Genomic DNA, 23,031 nt, shown 5'->3' on the forward strand with positions numbered 1-23,031 from the left:
TTCTGAAAGTGACCAGCAGTGTTTTAGCATTGCATAAAAATTAATGTCACAAATCAGAAAATGTCATATTAACATCAATGTGAACATACAAACAAAAAAAAAACGATGCAATGCAAGATGCAGCTTGTGCACATGCTTCAGGTATGAGTCAAACAGCAAGATGCACTTAACTCTTTTTAACAAAGCGATTCTCTGATATGTGCATCAAACTAAAACTTTGACTTCTTGCAATGTTTTGATTTAAGTAGCATATTATTAAAAGGATTCAGATATTGCACACCCTTGCAATAGGCATACTGCGATATTTACATTTGTGGTATTCTGTCCTACAGCCCTACTTATTAAAGCCAAAAAAAGTTCTTCAGTCTAGAGCAGTAAGTGATTTTGTCTTTGTTTCTGCATGTGAAAAAATAATACACAAAAAAATCAGAAGCTTTGCAGTACTGAAAAGAGAAAGAGAAAGAAAAAATAAAGAAACAGAACTGGGGGCAGATCTGTCAGACAACAATATGAACATGGCTTGGCTAATCCCATTACAGAGCTACAAGCCTGGTCAGTTAGAGCAGTCCTCCTGCTCATTCAGAACAATGGGACATTAAAAACCCACAACCGGAAAACAAGACCATACAGGGAGGAACTGAGAGACTGAAAAGGGAACGTCGGAAGAGAATAAGACAGAAATGGAGGGATGAAGTTTAGTCATTGTAAATTCACTGACATATTATTTAATTCAAATGTACATGGTACAACATAGTATGATAGTACTCATGTACCGCACCATAGAATAAGTCACCATGTTTTGCAAAATAGCTGATTATAAAACAGCACATATAGGCACAATAGGAATAAACACATTTATATGAAAAATAAGGAAAAGCTCTATCTGGTCTCTATTGACTAGCCGTACTTTAATTAGTGGTGAGAAATGTGGCAATGTGGTGAGTCTAGAGCATCCCCGGTACTGATAACAGCACTGGACACAGATATCTTTCAACTTTTCTACCAGTTTTTTTTTTTTTTCTTCTGTTACAAACTGCATTGGAAATTAGAAGCAACTCTGGAGACTGGCCACCTCTTAAATGTGTTTTTGCCATGTGCTCCTTTTCATTATTGGAAAACACATCAGCCTTTCCCACGGGTGAGAATACCTGGACATGGACAACTGATAAAGCTGGAATTGATTCAAACCCCAGGAAAGGTATCTGGCTCAAGACCTCCAGCCAAACTCACTTCATGCAGTTTTTCCTGCTCTCTGTCTAAAGGCAAGGTGTCACCGAGGCAACATCAATCTCTTTCTCTCGGTGTCCTTCTTTCTCTCTCTCTCCATCTCTGCTAAACTTTTTCACATCTTTATCGTTAAATCAGGACAAGAATAGAGCCATGACCTCTAACTCTCAGAACGTCTGTAACAGGTGTCAAAAGGATTCAAACTAGCATTCTTCACAATGCTAGTGCTATTTCCATCACCATTACAGGAGTCCCATGAGGAAGACCGTGCTGCGCATGACTGTGGGTTTTAAGCCAAGCGGCCTCTAGATGCTAATTAATGACATCAATTACACAATGTCACCCAAATCACTAGACTGTCATTAAAATGGGACTAAATAGTAAAATAATCACACGCATTAGCATTTTATCAAAAATGGGGCAGGAAATAAATGCAAGAGTAGTAATTGCTTGACATCTATCTTTTAGCATGGATATGCGGAACCCTCAGCGGCACAAAATTCAGAGCGTCTGCATCTGTGCTTTGCAACCCACATGCTTGGCAGCAGTGATAAAGGGGCCAATGAATCTGAAAAAGGTTCAAATTTTCTTGCTGCCCTTGTATCGGTATTGCTCAAATAAAAAAAGGGCCCAAAGCAAGTGTGTTCATTTCATAACAGTCGGCAGGTCATGGGGAGGCATTTACTGTGAAATGTACTAAATTGTACCATCGATCTCAGCCATGAAACATGCCAGCCTTTCTGAAGCCCCAGACTCCTGGAGGCACTCTCTTAAAAGAGCCACTCATCGCCGTCAACTGTGGTCTTCCCTCTTCATCTCATTGTGAAGAATGTGGGGTTAACGTTGTTACCCCTTCAAATCCAGATTTAGATTATGTACCACTTTGTTCTCCTTCCCTTTCATTCCATGCCTTATCATTTTGTTGGCTGTACGGTTTGAGTCCTTAGTGGGTAAACAGAAGTCACTTCAAATTTCATGCTATCTCTTTACGAGTTAATTATATGAAGTCCTACAAAGGACAAAAGACGCTTTGCCAGCAAGACAACAGTCTAGGTCCTTTTCTGTTCCTGTTGGATGTTTCTTCAGGCTTTGTCTTTTTGTTTTCATCTTTTCCTAACACACTCCCTTGCTCTCTTTCATTATCTCTTCTTCTAGTTCCTGCTCTATATCCCTGGCCTGGCAATAAGAATAATCTTTCCTGCGGAGACTTGGAAGATAAAGACAGCTGAAGGGTCCTTGGTGAGCCCGTGGCGAAGAGAAGGTCAACAATGCTGCTAAGAGGGGTCTGTTATCAGGGTGGTAGCATCCTATTGGGGAGGTGGCTGCCCTGTTTATTTACAGTTAATGTTCCCTGTTGGTGTGCACATTAATGCCTGAGGCTGACTGGTCTGTAATGGGACAAAAGGAACAATACAGGAACAAGGGAAATTAACAGCAACTCCAATAGGTCACCATTAAGAGAAGGGGCTTTCATTAAGAGAAATAAAATGACCAAAAAAAATTGCAAATTCAGCTTTGCCATCATGGGAATAAATTATATTTTAAAACGTACCAAAATTAAAAAAAGTTATTCCAAACTGGAATAATATTTCACAAAATGACAGTTTTTTATTGTATTTCTAATCAAATAAATGCTGTCTTTTTGGTGATATCACACAACAACCTTGGTCGTCCAAGCTCAATCAATTGATTGTGGTTCATTAGGACTGGTCCAGGCAATTGTTTTGAGTGAAAAATAACACAATTCTCTAGCATTTCAGCAGTCAGCACTAAGGGGTTGATATGCAGTGATACACTCAGAGTTGAGTGCCATAGCAGTAGCATACAGTAACTAGTGCACATCTGGTCTGCACTTTCGTGTTGTGCGGCAGTGTGATAAAACCACAGCTGAATCAATGGCATGCAGCCACCGTGGACCAAGATGGCTGCAAAATGCCAGCAAGGCTTCTTGGCTATCCTGAGGTAGAGACACAGAAATCTCTCAACGTGCAAAAGCTTTTCAGAACAGTGAATTACATGAAGTGATGCTACTGTGAATGGCCTGATAGACTTGAATGGGAAAAAAAAAGAACGGAGGGGTTCAACTGCAAGCTGTTCAGAAATCTTGGCAGAAAATCAGTGCTCCTTGTCACCTCCCTTTGCACAAGCACTCTAGCAAACAACACCCACTGCAGTATAATTACTTAAGAGAATTAAGCAACAGTGCTCTAAATACACAGTAAAATAAAAAAATGAACCGATTCAAAAGTAGAGAAGCTCACTCGGGGGGAAGGCACAGCTACACTGCTAGCATTTTATCTATACTTCAACTTTAGCTTCATTCAAACAGTCAATGTTTGGAACTGACAACCATATTCACTAACAGGAGACACTCAAACTGATTTGTTCATACACCAGCTTACATTTTATTTGAACCACTGCCGTATAAACAAACAACTTACAGCAATCCTTTTTGTATTCCATGTATGATTTATGTATTTATTTAGGCATTGTTATGTCAGCGTCTAAGGATAATTTTACAGGTAAATAAATACATATGAAATTGCTTAATACACTAGCAATTTAACCAGATTTTAATCAGATAAACATACCGATTAAAATATTTGAAAGAAGATATAGGAACAGACAAGCTGGATAAATAATTTACAATTAGAGAGATGCAATACTGCACATACAAAAACTCTTTTTTTATTTTTAGGAGAATTTGAGATAAATGTGATTAAGTGTCAATTGGTTTATAAAATACAGTTGTCACTTTGGTTTAATCAAACTGTGTGTCAATGGAACAATATTAAGCACTATAAATCTGAATTGATTGCTGTATTTTGCTGCTGTGTGAATGTAGCCTATGAAGGATTCGATTTACATTAGATATTCATTCTGAATGTCTCTTATTTCAGGGCAAAAATAAAAGCAGGGATGGTCACTTTGACTGCATGGCAGGTGGCACTGGAATCAGCAATGGCTGCCAAGAGCAAGGAAGCTTCTTGAACCCTCTTCAAAGGACAGATGCAAAGTTTTTGCTCTAATTAAGGGTGAAGTATTTGCACACTTAAAATGTTCCCGATTCAAAGACAGTGGGCGGTCGAGAATTGGTTTTCTGCTAGACGCTGGCCTTTTTAGACTCTCTCAAAGAATCTTTTTTCGACAAAAATCTTCTCTGACAATCCTCACAGCCTACAGCAGCTGATGAAAGGCTATAGATTTTGCTATTAATGTTACCATCTACCACGCCAAATTTAAACTGAATAAAATTCTTACATGATGAATATCACGTCCTTTACAGATCAATACCATTCACTCTGAATTAAAATACTATGCTGTGTTCACAGAGATATCACAGAGCAGAGAATGCAAACAAGAGGTGCTGTTAGCAAAACATGGTACATTTTAATCTAGATGCACTACGGCACTTTGTGATTTTACGTAACACTGAAGTGTTTGAATACAATCTCAGCAGAGAGCAACAATCAGAGCTTTTATCTTTGTAGGGGGGAATGTGCTCAAATGATGTAGAACAGTCAACAAGTTTGAGGACGGCATACAGGAAGCAGTTATCTGCTTGCAAAATATTTGTTATATATACTAGAGTAGTACTGTACATGCATGCGAAACACTACAGATTTCAGCAGTGGCAAATCCTGACAAACAGGTTTTTGTTCAGTCTCAAGAAGCTGTCAGAATCCAAACAGATGGTATTTCTATTAAAATTCCTCTCTGTTCTTATGCATCAGTTTACAAACATCCCCGAAGCATACAAATGTGTGATATCAAACACAACCTGACACATCAATGAACTTCATCTCAAAGAAAATGTTTTAAATAAATCAGCAATATAAACAGAGGCGGTGTAAAATAAGAAAAAGGAAAAACACAGCGCTAAAGCGTTACAAATCTCCAGCATTTTCCCAAACTGCATGTCCTTGCCTAGAATGAGGAATGACATGTCCGCCTAGCGCCTGTGTTTATGGCATCAGGAGAGCTGCTGGGGAAATGGATTACTCCATCATCGTGGAGCAGCGTGTTGATGTGGCAACGTATCGCAACACGGCTCTGTGTGTAGTTATTTTTACCTGCGAGACGCTCTCTATTCCCTGCTCACTACATCGTTTCCAAACTTTGCTTTTCAATACACAAAAACTGCATGTTTTTGATCAAAAGCTTTAGCAGCAAACAATGGCCCGACAGGCAGGCACAAGTCCTTGAAGCGTTAAATACATAAATAATATTTAAAGAAAACCCGAACTGCGGAAACAAGTTAAAATGACTTTACTTCTAAGTGGAACAGCGCCAACGGTGATACTGACTCGATCACTTGACCTAGTATATTAAACACTCTCTACACAAGAGTGGCGGCTTAGAGAGCAGGTTAAAGAGCTCATTGAGAAAAACACACACATACGGCATGACCCCGCGTAGATAGTCAGGAAAACGCCATTCGTTGGAGGATCGCCTAATAGGGGTCAGCGTCCGGCTAAAACCGCACAGATTTCATTTGCTTTAAAGAAGAGGCTGTTGTGCTCTGAGTTAACCTTCTGCTAATAACTGTAAAATAGAAAACGCTGAGCCCGTGAGTGTTATGCTAGTCTTCATACCGCCCATTATAATGTGCTGGTGAGAGCATGTGAAGGGTGCTAATTGAAGTATGTGTCACGTTCACAAGTAAAACACATGGCAGGGATTATTTTCTAAACTGAGTGGATGAAAGTGGGAACGTGTTGTACGGTTTGAAAACGGGTACCTCGTTGTGTCTAATTAGATATCACTGAACCAATTTAACATTCGGTAATGGAAGGAAATACAGCATAGAGGACATGTGTTAGCAATCACAATACTTCAATGGAGAACAAACAGAAAAAGGGAGTGGTCGTTACCCACAAGATAAGACTTGCTGGATCCAAAGACTTGCCTATAAAAAAATATATATTAAGAGTTTGGCTCTTAACATAACTGTTAAGTGATGCACCCCAGTGAACTGAACCTAGCGTTAGCAACACATAGTGCATGGATTCCATTCCTATGAAACACATGAATATGTACATGCATTCATTGGATACTTAAAACATCTGCCAAATACATAAATGTGGTTGAAATTAAATTTGTCGACCAACCAAACAGAACAAATGCTAAAAATAGTCAAAATTAAAGCTAAATATGATTCACGCTACAAATTGTGCACATTTCAATCATTAGAATAGCTAAGTAGAAAGGTCCCCAAAACTATGCAAAAGAGCACAAGGCACTAAAACCACACTAAAACACATTCTGACAATTCACAGAGCAATATACCAGAGGAAATGCCTCAAAGAACACGTCAATAAAATATGCACAACCACACATGCACCCCATGACATTCCCATGCAGGTATCTCAACAGCCATCAATAGCCTTAGAGCTGATGTTTCATTCCAGATCTCTCCAGGCTGTAGGGCTCTGATCAAACATAACCAAGGCTGATGGTGGGAATGTCAGGCAGGATTATCACCCGTTTCATTTGCTTGTGCACATTTGAGATATCTGCTCGCCCAGCTCATTCCACAGCACGGACACACACTCTATCCAAGCACTCTAGGGGTGGGTAAATATTACAGCATGACTGTGCGCAGACCACTGTGCTCTTCTGCTCCGAGAAGCAGTTGCTATGCGGGCAGCAAGAGAGAGGACCAATTCAAATTATAGTTCAGCTATGCGGTTCATCTCTGTGCATGAGATTGTAGGATGTGGTATAGACATGCAATGTTCAAAGCACAAATACAACTGCTTGTTCTTTCATGTTAACCTACGTTGAAAAAAAAGGGTCTAAGAGTACAAATAATGTTTAAAAATGAGAGACACAGGGCAGTGCCTTTACATACTTCTGACATTATCAAGGCCACAAAGACAATGAAAAATACAATTGACAAAAAACATTACAGTTTAGCAATCAATATCAAATCCTCAAGTACAATCCTATATGGTTATTTCTGCCAAAGAATAGAAAAATAAAAAAAGGAAATTATTTTTCTCCCAGTTCTGTGAGATATAAACTTACTGTAGAATTGTGAGAAAAAGTCAGAATTGTCAGAAAGGTTGCAATTACTTTTTTTTTCTTTTATGCAATTTTATTGACTGACTGACTGACTGACTGACTGATTGATTGATTGTGGAAGAAATAACTTCCATAGTCCTACACTTAAATTTGTTTTACTCAGAAACATACATAGTAAATCATAGAAGCTTTATCGTTTGCAATTGTTTCATGTAATTAAAATCCACTATCTGATAGAAAAAGAAAAATACTATTTTGTGACAGAAAATAAACTGTTCAGACCAATTTGTGGGGGAAAAAAACTATAAATTTTACAGCTGTTTGGCTTTGTGTATTGACTGAGTGATAAATGAGTAAAGGGCCACAATGAGTAAGGATGTGTTACAGTAAAACTAAAGAAGCAAGGCTGTTAACCTTGTGGTTTAGTGGGGGGAGACTGTGAAACCCCTTCCACACATGGTGTCTGAGTGCAGGGATATTTTCTTCAGGGTCAGAGCTGTATAACACCACAGGCCTGAGCATCAGTTAGTGGAATGAAAGAGATAAAGCTATGAAATTTTCAAAGGAAAGCAGACCAGCTTCAACTAGCAAGATGGAGGACAAAAACACTTGATAAAAACAATAAATCAGAAACCTGCTCTGGGTTCTTCTCAGAAAACAGCCCAAATCAATTCAATCCTCCTTAAAACTTCAAGAAAAATAGAGAGAAAACCATAAGGCACTGGACAGTGATGTAGCCTTCTTAGTGGGAGCATGACTCTTCTGCTAAATACCAAGACGTTTACAAGTAGAACTTTCATCTTCTAAGCGCTAAGCACAAAATCTGTGACTAATATCCCTTCCACTTGTCTTTATATGCTTGCCCGTGTTGTTATGTTTTGTTGAGGACAGGAATACATCTATAGTAGCCTTATATCGGAATATGAAGTACCCTTCATCCTCCCTGTAAGCCCTTCTGTCTCCTGCAAGCACTTGTGCGGAGCATAAAGCCTGATTGTTAGAATGTTTCCACTTCTTTAATCAATGGGGATCTGGCTGTCTTGATTCAGTGTACATCTGAAGTATATAAATATCTTCTGGCAAGCCTGGCTGCTTTTTGTCCCCTTTGCCTCCTTGCATTTTTTTCATCCCCCATTCATTCATCCACTAGATGCACTCTGCAAGAGTGACATGAAGCATGAGGACTTTTGAGGGAAGATAAAAAACAGACAGAGAAACTACAGAACTGGGGGGGGGTGCAAAACAATTAAAGCCCCATCAGTGGAGAGATTTTTCCCTACTGTTTATCCTCATTAGCAAACGTGCGGCTGAGGTCTTGTCCCCTCTCCGAACACATTTCTTTTGTTCGCTGAATCGAAGGAGTTTTTCATCTATTATGATTACAATGGATAATTTAAAATCCGCAGTGCAAATCCGTTAAATGCTTAGGGGGTACCGCACATCTTGGATTGTCATTGGTGGATACGTCATATTCTGCCCTTGGTAGGGATCGAATCATTATGTAGACACACATATATGCACTTGTGTAGACGCGCACACACCTTCTTCTTCTGCCTCTAGCTGTCACCAGATTTAATCAACAGCTACAGTCAATAAGTTTTTTGACTCAAAACCTCTGATAAGCATCGGCATGTGGAGAATATTTTTGACATAATTTGCCCCCAGAATGAATTAGGAAACTGATGTGAGAACATCTACATGAATGAAAGAGAGGGTGTGAGGTAATAAATGACGTGCACTTCAAAAGATTTCTTCAAAATTCAAAAAGGTTTACAATAAATTTACTTTTATTCTTGATTCTGGCAGGCTAAATTTGAATGCTTTTATCCAGAGGCCATAGATTAATGCAAGACTATCAATCCTCTCAATGCCTGTTATCATAAAAATAGTCAATAAAAAAGTCAGCTACTCCAAAAAAACAAAAAAAAAGACATAATCAAATGTTTCTAAACTAGAACAAAACCACATCAGTTTATTAAAAACCTCAGATGATATCACAAGATTAAAGTGCTAATTATAACCATTAAAGCTCTTTTAAATTCAAGAATCTATGGAATTTACATAATGCTGCAAACGTTCTATATCTATAGAGCCATCAATACCATTTTAATGACGCCTTCAGGAAATATTCATTATGTTTTTTACTATCAAACTGTGCATAATGGGGGTCATTTTAATAAGTTATGCTAAAAAAAAGGCAGACACAGAAGTGAGAGAGAATTAGAAACCTGTAGGCTCAAATGCCTAAAAAAAAGATATACCACTGACCTAATCTGCATATGGCGACAAGAAAATGAGTTACATCTAATCTAAATGTAAATTAAGTGTTTTATGCCTTCAGTAAACAGTTTACATATCCAAGGTCTGTTTTAATTAAGCAATTAGAATTTATTACCCGGACACTAAAGATAAGAGCCATTTTTCAGACTTTTTTTTAATTCATGACAGCTGTCTAAAGGGAGAAAGAAACAAGAAAAAAAAAATTCTGGCAGAGAAAAGGAAGTTGAGTGATATATTGGCTTTTAAAGAAAGACACATTTGCTTGAAGTCCCATAGATGGTGTGATTCTGGATTGATAGCTTGTATGTAGCAGCCACAGTGTGTGTTGGGGAAGCTACTCTACAACTGTTGCTCAACAAGCTACAAGCTAATCATCATTTGCAGAAGTTAAGCTACCCTCATGCTAAGCAATAACTGTAATTAGATACAATACAAGATACAAACATAAAGCAGTTACCAAGTACACAAAAGTTTTTTTTTTTTTTTACTTTTACTTTTAAAGATAGAAAAAAATAAGTCTTTCCTATCAGGCACCTGACGGATACTTGTGCTGTTTAAAGCATTTGAGATGTGTTTTCCTACATGCAGAACTTAAATGTCACAATTGAATCCTTATCTGTAAATGTTAGAAAGTCACAGAATTAGGCCTATTTCCATAATGCATACAAGCTAGTCCTGAAAGCTAGAAAGCCTCTGCAAACTTCACAGGATTCACTGCATAAGTGTTTTGCACATGTGCGTTGAACAGACAGAACAATACAATAGTTCTGCATGAACATAAGTATTGTATTTTTGTGAGAACAGTAACTGTAAAGGGATTTAAAAGGAGTTAATGGATGTATATGTACAGTAATTTACTTATGTTCAGATGAGTATTCCTCATATCAGGTTAACATTCAGTCTGTGCTTTTGTTTTTATTACCCTTTTTAATTTAGTGAACTTAACTTTCACTAAAAATGCTAGGCAAGCAGATTTTTTTTTTTTTAATTGAATGTTTACATTTAAACCCAAAATGAATAACAACGCCTACATAATTATATTCACCATACTTGCTTTTATAGCCTTAAAATTGCATAGGATACATTTGGGCAGGAGGTAGAAAAACATTTTAATATTAAATAATGGATTAAAATTAATTCTTTCTTATTAAAATGATTGCATTTTAATATTTACTAATAATCAGATTTTTATCAGATTAATCAAACAAATAATAGCAGATTAATCAGCTATCAAAATAATCATTAACATAACAAAGGTGTTAGATTAGAAAGTTAGATTAACTAACTTTAAAAACAGATGAACTAAGTCATGCAACTAAAAAAAAAATCAGTTAAGTTAGTAGCATCACTAGCTTTAGATAGTTAATCAGCCAACACTAGTATAAACTGTATACAAACTGAAACAGCCATTTATTTTGAAAAAGAGTTAAACTTTTTTCTCAAAATCTGAGCAAGTGATATCTAATGCATCTATGCTATTATTTTCATTTTTTCCAAGGGGATATTTGATCCTTTGACTGGGTTTTAAATTTCATTTCCATTTCCAAGGTGCTGACTTTCACCGTAACAAAGGAGAGGCTGCGAACGGTGAAAAGTTATCACTTGCTGACAGGTGGCTTTCTGACAAATGAGCCCACATCGCCACAAACCTTTACATTTCCACATCTTCTTCAACATAAAGAGAAGAGCATTTGATTAATGACCGAATGTCCCTAGCTCTGAAAACTTTGCTGAACTATTGCGTCTTAAGTCCTTCAATTGACACAGGGGCTTCAGCTCTCAAAGTCACTTACATCAAAAGCCCCAATTGTTGCCAAGAAAGTGCCGCTTTCCTTTTGTCAGTGTGTAAGTGGTTAATATCATTTCACTGCAGTGTTGCTTTGCTGAAACAGCAACAGGACATTAATTTGACATTAGCGCTGTAACATCAATTCCTCTCCATTTTCCAACTTGGATAATGCGTTTACTGGAAGCAGATTAATATCTATTCCATAAATCATTCAGAGAATTTGCCGAGCCAGAGACATGGGGGTAATGTCATATATGTTAGCTGATCCTGGTCTTGCGGCTGGATGTTCATTAATCAGTGCCTCGGGGTCCTCGGGGGCAGTCAGAGGGGAAAACAGAGAAACTTATAAAACGTCCTGGTTATTTATTTATATTGACTTTGGCTCTGTAACTTATGTTAATATTCCATGTCCTTTTATTGCCGCAAAACATTAGCCACTCTCGGCTCACAAACATGGCTACAGTCAACATCCTTACGAGGAACGTCATTGTTTTGATAACAGTAATAAACAACTCTATGATGACAGATGGCTCAGCTGCTAAAGCACATTGTGAACAGTGTTTATTATTAGTTCTTCTGGTAGAGTTGCTCAGAATCATATTGATTTTCTCAAGTTACGCTGAAATTGATTCGAAATGGTCAGTCTTACATTTCAGACACTGGATCCGTAACCAACTGCTTTCTTTCACCTTAACATTCAACCCAGACTCACAAGCAGCTACCTGATAATACCAGAAAGACTCGCTCCACCTAAAAATTGTACTATTACAGAATATTTCCAAGACCAAAATATATATATATATATATATATATATATATATATATATATATATATATATATATATATATATATATATATATATATATATATAAAAAACCCCACAGGGTGTCTAGCCACAGGCGAGCTCTTTCCCCGCAGAGGGGTGAATTGGTTGGCTGTCAAGAATATGAAAGCTGAGTCTCATCTGTTGGAGACCCTGAACCTAATCTCCCAGCAAAGAATGATATTGTGCCTGTTCCAGCCATACTGATTCACTGTCAATCTGGCCCAAAGCTGCTCTCAGCTGCCCACTTGACCTTGTCACTGCAAAAGCACTTTATTTTCATTACATCACTGCTCATTCAGACCGGCAAAAAGTGCCAAACAAAGGCCATTTACTCAAAGCATGCTACAAAATATCATAACTTGCCTTAATTACAGATTTCAGCGAGTAGACCGACAGATAGAGCAGTCACTTTCAATTGAAACGCTTCAATTTTTACCCCCTCCATTTAAAAGGGAGATAATTATCCATTAAAAGCCCTGCTCATATGGACAAAAGTCTCTCTCAGGCTGTGCTGCCATATGCTAAAATAGTATGGTTAAACAAAAGACACTGCCAATGATTTTCATAAAAACATGTTTGATGACAGAGATCTACAGCTCTTCTGGGATGTATAACATTTGTAGAAGTATAGATGGTTATTCTAGCTGTTCACCGTATACATCCTTCTAAATCTTTTTAATTAATTGCCATGTTAACATATTGCTCGATTAAGGTGCTTTTTATTTGATATTCTGTTTATACACTAGATAAATTAGATCATGAACATGTCAGCATTACACACTTAATATGTTTGTATGAAATTCAGCTCAAGATTATAATGGCAACTTAGTGTTAGTTAATTGCTTAAAATATTTTAAGTTTTTAAAATTCAAGATTCCTTGACCTTTATAAAAAAAATGAATATTTAAATGTGGATTTGATTATACCCAAAACATAGATTGATTACTTCATAATGTGTTAATTCTGCTATGCTTTCAACCCTGCTTTAGTCATTTCAAGTTCAATAATCTCCATCAACAATGTAAGTTTGTGCCTTTTTGTCTAAATAATGGAATATGGGCTGAGTGCCTAGAAAAAAAAAATGCTAAAAATGAGTCTTGATTTTTTCAAATCCTTCCGGTGGTAATGATGCAGAAATTGCACTACCGTTTAACAGCTCTGGGTTAGTTCAATTTTTATTTTCATTTTTTATTATACTTATTCAGCAAGGACGCATTTAATTGATCAAAAGTGACAGTAAAGACATTTTTAATGTTCCAACAGATTTTTATTTCAAATAAATGCTATTACTGAACAGTAGTGTTCACATAACAGCATGAAAAGGGGGCTAAATAAATCCAAATACTCAGATCTCTCACCACTCTCAAAGCAGGCGTCGAAGATGATATGACCTTTCTTGGGCGGTCCAGTGTATCCTGGAGGGCTGATCATCAGTTTGTTCACATTCCCCACCAAAGCATCCTCTCCCCCTGCTTCATTATCTGCCACAAAAAAAAAATCAGAAATACATATAGGTGGTGACTAAAACATGAAGGAAATAAACATTAATTTTATTATTAAAATTAATTGGCAATAGTTATATAAGCACTGCAATTAAAAACTGACAACCAAACAGGGTTGTGGTCTATGTGCAAGACAGAAAACAATGCCAAAAAGTTATTGATGGGAGTCTGAATAATATTTATACGAACAGTTGAAATAGGACAACGAAAGCAAAACCTAAAAAGAATAACTGCAAAACAATTAAAGAAATGGTCTAACAATGTACTCCAATCACATATTATTTTATTTCTTAGATTGAACCCAAAAGGAGATTATTCTTTTATGCCAAAAAGGATGTTACGTAAAGATCATGTTCATTGAAGATATTTTATACACTTTAGAGGATTTTCTCAATATTTAGATTTTTTTTTTGCACCCTCAGATTCCAGATAATGCAAGCTGTATCTCAGGCAAATATTGTCCTATCCTAACAGCCCATAAATCAATGGAAGGCTTATTTATTCAGCTTCAATATTACATTTTTTAAATGATCCTTATGAATGGTTTTGTGGTCCAGGGTCACATATTTCATCAAGAAATGCACAGCAAAGCTAGTACAATCTCGTAAATAGATCCAGCAAGTGTAAATATGTCAGTCGTCGTATCTGGAAGTGTCCACCTTAACAAGGCTGGACAACAAAACACACGTGATGTACCGTTTCATTACTTATGCAGTTATAAGAGAATATACATTCACGCTAATGTTTTGACACTCCAAGTCTCGGAAAGTCACATAAATGAGGTTTATTCGGCTAACGTTAGCTAACAGTCATTGTTTACATGAACGAAGCGCTCATATCGTGCACCTAACAGCGAAATCTGCTCACTATACAAGCACAGACAGCACCCACCGAGTGTCTGTGAATAGAAAACGGTCAAATTAATCTGTATTAATGTGTTTTGATTTTACACACCAGTATCGAGATGTTCTCTGCTGTTTTCTTCCATCATCCGTCCATACAACCTTACACAGGCTTGCGACGCTGAAGGACCGTTTCCAAGACGACGGCGCAACGCCGCTCTGGGAAGGATTTGACGTAACCAGCAGGTGTAAGCGCGCGAAAAGCGCACAGCTCCCCCATCCACACGGATGTCTTCTCACAACGCGCCAAATAATGCTGTGCAGCCCTATAAAGCGTCCAAATAGAGAGGAAATGTCAGGAGTGTGTACAGAGACCAATGCCTTTATTAGCTGCTAATAAAACATGGACTATAACATCCACTATATTATACGTTCATGGCTGAAAAAAATATTAAATTATTGAGGGATTTGTGTCTTTAAGTCCATGTCTATTTGATTTGAATCCATCTATTTGCAAGAGTAGCTTATGCCTAAAAGTTTAATTTTCTCTTCTGGGAAAGCAGTACAAGAATATTCATCCTGTATTACAGATAGATAGCAAGACAGCATTATGCATGGCTGCCAGTTGCCTACAGACTACTGGCAAAAAAAAAAAAAAAAAAAGAAATTCCTGTACTTATGGAATATATATCTTATATCCAATTTTCCAGTTTTTATGGAAAACACAATGGCTGCATCCGGAAACTTAGGCAGCTGACTTGCTGCTGCATGAGGCAATCATTTTGCACTTGCAGGCAATGTTTTTGCACGAAGGCACCTCATAAAACGGATTTCGGACAGGCTTCTGAGGCAGCATAATGGTTTAATGATCTACAGCAAAATATAGAGAGGTTTGGTGATAACTAAGTGGATATTTCATTACTGCAATATTACTTTCTCTTTAGAAATGACTTCAAAAGGGGGGAAAGTTTATCAAAAACATACTTTAACACACAAACTGACCACCGGTCGCAACTTTCAGATGTCATCTTTATTTTTTATGAATGTAACACACAGGATTGTGGGATATCAAAGGCAGCAAAGGATACAACCATGTTTCCTTTAAAAATCGTCCAGATGAAGGCATCTCAGGAGACTGAAGCTAACATTGAATTCGTGGGCGTCGCTCGATGCCTTCCCACCTTGGAATGCATCCTCCGAAGGCAGCATTTTTCAATTTTCAGATCCAGCCAATATATCAGGACACAGAGCTGCGTTGTAAAACATTTTATAAGATCTTAAAAATTATAGGGATGCGGATCAGCATTGTAGTATGAGTTCATCTGGAGTCTGAGCCAAAGACCATATTTTCATGATCTTAGTCTTGTCACAGACCTTGACTTTGGATCATTTGGACGGATTCAGCCATCCTCTGGCCTCGGTCTCGACTCAACCTACTCAGGTCATGACTACAATACTGATGCGGATGCTATTTGCAGGTTCGTTTTGTAATAAACTAAGCAATTGAATCCCTTCAAAAGGGACCAATTAGCCAAGAGTACATTCACTTCAAGATTGCACTGTATTTTACATATTCACTGTATTTTATTTACTGTCATTTTATATTTTTAAATGTTTTAAATTCACTTTAAATAAGAATTTTTTATCATTTTCAAAGTTTTTAAGTTGCTCGTTTTATTTTTGAAATTATTTTTCTTCATGATTTTTACTTTCTTTTATGTAAAGCACTTTGAATTACCATCGAAATGTGTTATATAAATAAACTTGCCTTGCCTTGCCTTCAAGAAAGTAATTTTATCGTTTACGATCATGTGATATCGGGTGACACATCCTCACAATTCATTTTAAGAATTTATCACAGATATTATGGGATTTAATCCCAACTGAAATTTTTGTGGAACATTTTTCTTAAACAATCACAGTACCAGCAGTTGAAATAAATGTGTAAAAAAGAAGTTTATTATGACACAAAGAGGCCATATTTAATTCAAATATGTTAATCTATAAACATGAACTTTGCAATAGCTGTATGTCATCAAGGTGACATTCAGATTCATAATAAAGGGGCAGGAAAGTATGGCTTTGTGTAGGATGGCCACATACAGTACTAGACTTGGCCGTGACTAAGATAGAGTGATGCTCACTTTTGAATGTAATTCACCATCAGAGTCTGGATGAGAGAGGTGAGCACATCATTTAGGCCTTATATAAATATTAAGAAATATTACGATTTCTAGCTACCTTGAACCTGCTATTAATATTTCTTATACTGTGAGGATAAAGACAGTAGTCATCAACCGTCCCTTCAAGTGTCTCATATTTAAAATTGCAATGTCCCTCACAACCAGTACTGGCTGTCTCTCAATATAGATTGATTAAAGTGTATGGATTCCAGGACAATTGGAGCATAGCCTATGCCATCAACCACAATCAAATCCGACCTCATTCATTTTCCATTAATAGTGCAGCTTTCTGATTAGCCTGCAAATGAACAACCATATGACTTGCGTTTCAGGAGGACAGGCATTGAGACCCTCGGCTGCTAATTTTCAGGTTATGAGCGGAGCGGCGAGTGTCAGAAGCAGATGAAGAGAACGGGGTCATCTTTAATAAGACAAAATTGGCAATGATTTTTTTCCTCACGATCATATTTGATGGCAAACTACAACCAGCAGGGCAGCAAGGGTAGTTTGATTGATTTTAAATAATGAGGAATTGTGCTGCACGATACACCCTTCAAACTGAAAATTGAAAAGCTGTCCTTCATGGTATGTCATTCCCTAACATCTCCAATTATCTGGCTCCATGCCTCCTTGTTTATTTATTGAGACTGTCAATTCGTATTATGAATTGGGCGCCAAAAATATAGATCCCCACCTCGTTCTTTTGTGTCCACACATGCTTCAGGATGCACGCGATGTACATCAGTATGCATGCATCTGTGAACAAGAAAGCAGGAAATAAATTGTAGGGGAAACAGAATCACAGCAGATATTCCTATGACAATTATGACTTTCCTGCAAAAGCAGAATTCTTCTCATCATGCTGGTCCTGTCATGCAATCTGCCAAGTGAACAGATGATTTAATGAACCCATCAATCATAGAATACAAAAGCGAAGTATAGTCCACTTCTTGAACCTCTGATTTTTTAATTGGTTCCCACGAGACCCAATGTTTTTCCACATCAAAATAAGTTTTACCCCACAATTATAACTGACTCTGCTGCTAACAATCATGGGTGATGGGTGTGACGCCAACGACTAAGATGGCAAAACTGGATTGCGTTAAATATTAAAGATGACACTTTCTTTTTGGGGTGGAGGTATTTGAAGCAAGGGTTATAAGGAGAGTCAACTTGTGTCTTGGTGGGTGTGGGTATGCGTTTCCAATGTGCCCAACATGTTTTTGGTGGTGTACAGGGAAACCCTTTTTAGACGGACCATGTTGGGACTACACGCATGAGTCCCTTGCAGTGAATGGCAGGTCATCTGCATGGAACAGACAGCACACAGAAGAAGCGGTAGGCTCTGAACAGGCTTTATAAAGACACATAGAGTCACTATGGAGACAACAATCAGAATCCCCCTGGGACCCCGGCGGACAGAAGAGGGAGAATGAGAGGCAGATGACTGTGGAATTAAGCGGTAGACTCCATGATTCAAGTGACAGCCCATCCCAGTGCATGCACACGTATGCACACCATCTCCTGAACGATTTTTAACCAGGTTTGTTATATATGATAAAATCCGGAATAAGCTTGATAAACAGAAAATCCTGCAACATCAATAACACAATTACAGCGAGAGTGAGAAAACGGTGCTCTTTACATGATCCCTCAGTAGCATGCCACACTTGGTGGATTCTTAACTTCATAAGATTAGCCTATAATGTTATTATTCTAAAAGGATTAAGCATTAAAAGTTGCAATGATGACTCGGTGGAGGTACAAACTGCTCTGTAATAGCATAAAACAAATATGATACAGTTTTAAGTAATGGCTCATATGCACACATAAACAAAAATGGTAGCATTCTCTCTCATTCTCCAATGCTCTCTCCATCTCCTTTTTTTAGTTGGCTTTAGTCCACCCCAACAGATGGGTCAGTGTCAATAGGCTGCTATTAACTGGACACACGCCTCTCATGGGGCCTGGAGACCAGATCATACTGTACCATACGCAGTTTTCCAAAAAAAGAAGAAAGAAAGAAACAGCTCATTTTCCTGCAGTCATACCCACTTTCAGCTAACCTCCGCCTTTCACACACTAGAAACAACACAGGCTGAAAATGACTTATTCTTGTCTGCTTTGTTATTTTGAGAGAAAAACATATGGTTTTGTGGTTTGTATTGTACCTGTGTCCGTTTGCATGAAGATGGTGATTAGGCATAGACAATGTGATATATAATATTCAACAATTAATAGTTAATCGTTTAGCACAAAACATCGTAATTAATCTTGACTAATTTTATCTACTCTTCCTAATCACAGCTAAACATTTTAAATTAAACATCTTGTGAAAGTCTAATTTAGTATGCATATTGAATATCATTTTTTTAAAGGTAAGATTACAGTGCTATGCAGTCATTGGCTGATGGGAATTCATCTGCGAGTCTATGACTAAATCAATGAATAACAATGATCTCATGATTGCTCATACTTTTTAAAGTTTGTCTATATAAAATAATTATAGGGGACATTAAACACATTTTAAAATCTAAAGCCGACAATGAGAGTCAATAAAATCAGTTATTTATAGTAAAAAATAAATACAAATGATTAGTATTTAAATATAGTTCTATTACTGCATTAATCTATAAAAAAAGGGCTGCACAGAAAATATCCTCACAAATGTTGGACAAGAGTCAGGTTATGTGTTATTCTATGCCATTCTCAAACAAAATTAAAGGGTTTGGTTGTATAATTATTGAAAGGACAGGACATTCTGGTTTCTTCCTGTAATAAAAGTGAAAGTGACGTGACATTCAGCCAAGTATGGTGACCCATACTCAGAATTTTGCTCTGCATTGAACCCATCCAAAGTGCACACACACAGACACACTGTAAACACACACCCGGAGCAGTGGGCAGCCATTTATGCTGCAGCACCCGAGGGTTCAATACCTTGCTCAAGGGCACCTAAGTCATGGTATTGCCAGCCCGAGATTCGAACCCACAACCCAAGGGTTAGGAGTCAAACTCTCTAACCACTAGGCCACCACTTTTTCTTTATTATGTGGGAATCTGCGTTTACCTTTCCATCTAGCTATTATTGTATTATATTATTTTATATATTTTTTTCAATCTTTTAAAATACTTCTGATGAATTATAATGATTATATTTGAACAAATACCAACACAACACTATTGGAAGGCAACAATCTGTCTTTGCAATCTAATAATCAGCCATTATGCCCATTGTTCCAATAGGTAATTGAACACTCAAGCCACAATTTCACTGCACAGCACATGTTATCAAACCAAGCAGCATAAGTGAAAAAATTATGCTAGCTCTTTCAGAACTAACCAAGGTCAAGTAATATTATGTTGTATAGTATGAAACAACTTCACACAAGTGCTGCAAGCAGAGTAACCACAGGTGTACAGTAGTTCTTTACATTAACTATGGATATGTTCTACCGACATTCGACAACCAGAAAGTATGGTATTTATATATTTAGATTCATTTTTAAGTGTTGAAATGAATTATAGGGCCATTGTAGCTATGTAAACAGTGAATTGGAAGCATCGAATTGTGTACAATTACACCAACGTCTTGCTCTAATGCTATTTTAGAGGAAGAGATCTGTCCGGTTCACAAATATGATACGCCGACATCTCAGCTGGAGCTTTCTCAGGCGAGGTGCCACTGGTCAGAGTTTTCTTAATGTTATTGGTCTATAAATCAATCCCGTTCCCATACATCAAATATGGATGTCGCAAGGCAACTGAGGCACGGGGGGAGGCGAGAGAGAGGAGAACGGAGGTGAGTGGGTGCCAAAGCGATCATGTGTTCCCCACAAGCAGCAGGAGGAGAGCCGTGAAGCCAGACGAAGAGGAAAAGATGAGCCAGGAAAGGCAGATGTGCCTGTGTCATGTCTGTTATGAACAGTCTTCCCACCTTGTGGTAACACTGTGAACTGTAACTGCAGGAGAGCGTGATCGAGAAATAGAGAGAGGGAGCGAATGGAGGGTGGGGTGGGGGTAAAGAGATAGAGATAGAGAGAGAGGGAGTGTGAGGAAGGGAGGGAGCAAGGAAGGAGAGAGAAAGAGAAAGGGTGAGGATGGAGAGAGGGAGAGAGAAAGAGAGAGAGAGGAGTTTAAACTAAGAGCTATGTTTTGGGACGAACTAATCTGCTACAGAGCAGTGTGAGGATCGGAACGCATTGTGCAGGCGAGTGTGTGGAGGACAGATAAGGGAAGAAGCCCGGCAGACCGACTGCTTGTTTTAATGTGCTGACTCTGGGGAGCTAAAAAAAAAAAATATTGACTCTTCAGTCGTGCGGCGTGAGCCAGGGCACAAGCGCCACATTTAACAGAGGTGCACCAGAAAACACGGGCGCGAGAGAGAAGAAAATACATCCAGCCAGACAGCACATATAGAGGATTTCTCCTTCCTTTTCTTCTTTTTTTTAACCTGTTCATTTTTCTTTCTTTTTTTTTTTTTTCTCGGGACTGATTCCCATTTCCAGTAGAGAAAAAGGAGCCGTTGAGCCACGAGAACGCAAAACAAAACAAAAAAAAAAACCCACCAAAAAGCGTCAAGAAACGAAACGCCACCAACAAGATGTTTGAAATCAGCCGAACACTGAATGCTGCTTTGTTGAGCAATGAGGTAAAGGAATTGGATTTTCTTCTTCTGTCACCTCACTTCTCTAAGTGTGTGTTCATAATTCTGTCGTGTGTAACATTTCTATGTTTTATTAGTGTGTCCCTGCTTCTAAATGTGGCAGCTGACAGGTCTAAATGAATGTGCAGGGATAGAGCATTTAGGTCCAGTTAAACGGCTGCTAGCTGAAGGCAGAACCTCTTTGCTCTCCGGGCGTACTGTAATGGATGAGAGACTAGACTCGCTCTCTCTCCCTCTCCCACGCACAATCATTTCATTTTCTCATTTACTCAAAGCAAGATAGCTGTAACTGCTGAGCTTGCTTGATGACTTGCCCATCTGGGGCTTGCACTGACTGTGTGCGTGCGTGTTTGTGTGTGTGTGTGTGTGTAGAGCGAATGTGAACGTAAGCACACGGCTCTCTATTACTGTGGCAGTCCAGTTTTCTCTTTCCTTCCACCTCTTGCTTTTTTCTTTAGCCTGTATATTTCGTTAAAAAACCTTGGCTAGCATTCTGTTCTCTTCCTCTTCTCTTCTTTTCTCCTCTTCCCTGTAAACGTGCACCTCGCGAGCAGTGTCTGAAGATGATGGTAAGGTGTTCACAGAACTCGGCAGTAGCCCAGGCGGAAGGCTCCTTCCCAGGCAGGGGCTCGCTGCTTTTCCCCCGAGATCCATCCAGCCAACTGGGGGCCAGGGCTCTGGGGGTAAGAGGATAGACGGATCCATCAGACAAACGAATGAGAAAATAGACAGCATCATTTTAGTAGAATAGTAGAATAAGAATACTAACTTCATTTAGGTAAATGTGTGCAGCCCTTAGGCTTGAATTAGCCAATGTTTTCATGCCTCATTGTGTGATGAAACGGCCGCCCACTCCGACTAGATCTTTCTATCAGTTAGCCAGAGAGAAAGAGAAAGAGACAGATTGCGAGAGAAAAAGCGGCTTGTGTTAGTGTATTGTTTGTGCATTCCTGCTCAGAATGTGTTTGTGCGGTGGTGTACTGATGCCTGAAATTGAAAGTGCGTCGTGTGTGTGTGTGACTGTGTATGCTTAAAGTAATTTGAGAATAGTGATGTTAGATGGCTAAAGGACAGATTTTTATATGTACATTTTGTTTCAAGCATCATTGTGAATTTCCAACAACTTTCTGAATATGTTCTGCAGGCGCTCTGCAGCCTTTTAGCACATTTCACATGTTCGAAAACATGTGAAATAGAAAGCATGTGTCTTATTAGTATTATGTTACCAAATAACTCAATAAGTGGATGGCTAGTGTAATTATTAAATTTTGTAGCACATAAAAATTAAGTTGTTTTATTTCTCCACTGATAGGTGGCCAATATTGAGCATACTAATACTGTAGATAATAGCTGGCTATGGCTTTTCCTGATTATAATGTGTTTTTACTCAAGTCTGGAGCTATGAAAGTAGATAACCATCCTTTACGTTCTCATTCAGTAATTTCTGATCTTCTGCTACAGTCTTGGGGGGAAGAGAGATGGTTGTATGGGAAAGCCCTGGTTTGCTGGCTGGTGCTGTAAGCGCCGGTCGGTTAAGAATAAATCCCTGACTTGGTGCATTAAATCGACACGAAACTGTGGGTGTCTAATCTGTGATGGGCTCTCGTTCCTCATCTCCACAAAACAGGATCAGCCTGCCTGCCTGGAGCCGCACCACATTCTCACACAAATCAGACTCATACTGACAG

The 23,031-nt window shown here is 38.2% G+C and overlaps 2 protein-coding genes across 7 annotated transcripts in view; one reads left to right on the plus strand and one right to left on the minus strand.

Annotated features, from left to right (window-relative positions):
• Positions 1-20,749, minus strand: part of agbl4 (AGBL carboxypeptidase 4) — a 285,604-nt gene extending 264,855 nt beyond the window's left edge. The window contains exons 1-3 of the mRNA XM_052564307.1: positions 17,372-20,749; positions 14,607-14,820; positions 13,509-13,631 (exon numbers count right to left, since the gene is read on the minus strand). Coding sequence (XP_052420267.1) covers positions 13,509-13,631; positions 14,607-14,643 — 160 coding nt within the window. The 5' untranslated portion in view covers positions 14,644-14,820; positions 17,372-20,749. The remainder of the gene's footprint in view (positions 1-13,508; positions 13,632-14,606; positions 14,821-17,371) is intronic.
• Positions 20,750-21,185: 436 nt separating this feature from the next.
• The window catches only part of elavl4 (ELAV like neuron-specific RNA binding protein 4), a 77,878-nt gene continuing 76,032 nt past the window's right edge, over positions 21,186-23,031 (plus strand). For 4 of the 6 annotated variants that reach the window (XM_052562523.1, XM_052562525.1, XM_052562522.1 and 1 more), the window contains exons 1-2: positions 21,186-21,328; positions 21,898-22,026. In XM_052562523.1, the coding sequence (XP_052418483.1) occupies positions 21,281-21,328; positions 21,898-22,026 (177 nt within the window). In that variant the 5' untranslated portion in view covers positions 21,186-21,280. The remainder of the gene's footprint in view (positions 21,329-21,897; positions 22,027-23,031) is intronic. The other 2 variants (XM_052562526.1, XM_052562529.1) reach the window with 2 other exon arrangements.

The sequence above is a fragment of the Carassius gibelio genome, chromosome B8, assembly GCF_023724105.1.
Source record: "Carassius gibelio isolate Cgi1373 ecotype wild population from Czech Republic chromosome B8, carGib1.2-hapl.c, whole genome shotgun sequence".
NCBI lineage: Eukaryota > Metazoa > Chordata > Actinopteri > Cypriniformes > Cyprinidae > Carassius > Carassius gibelio.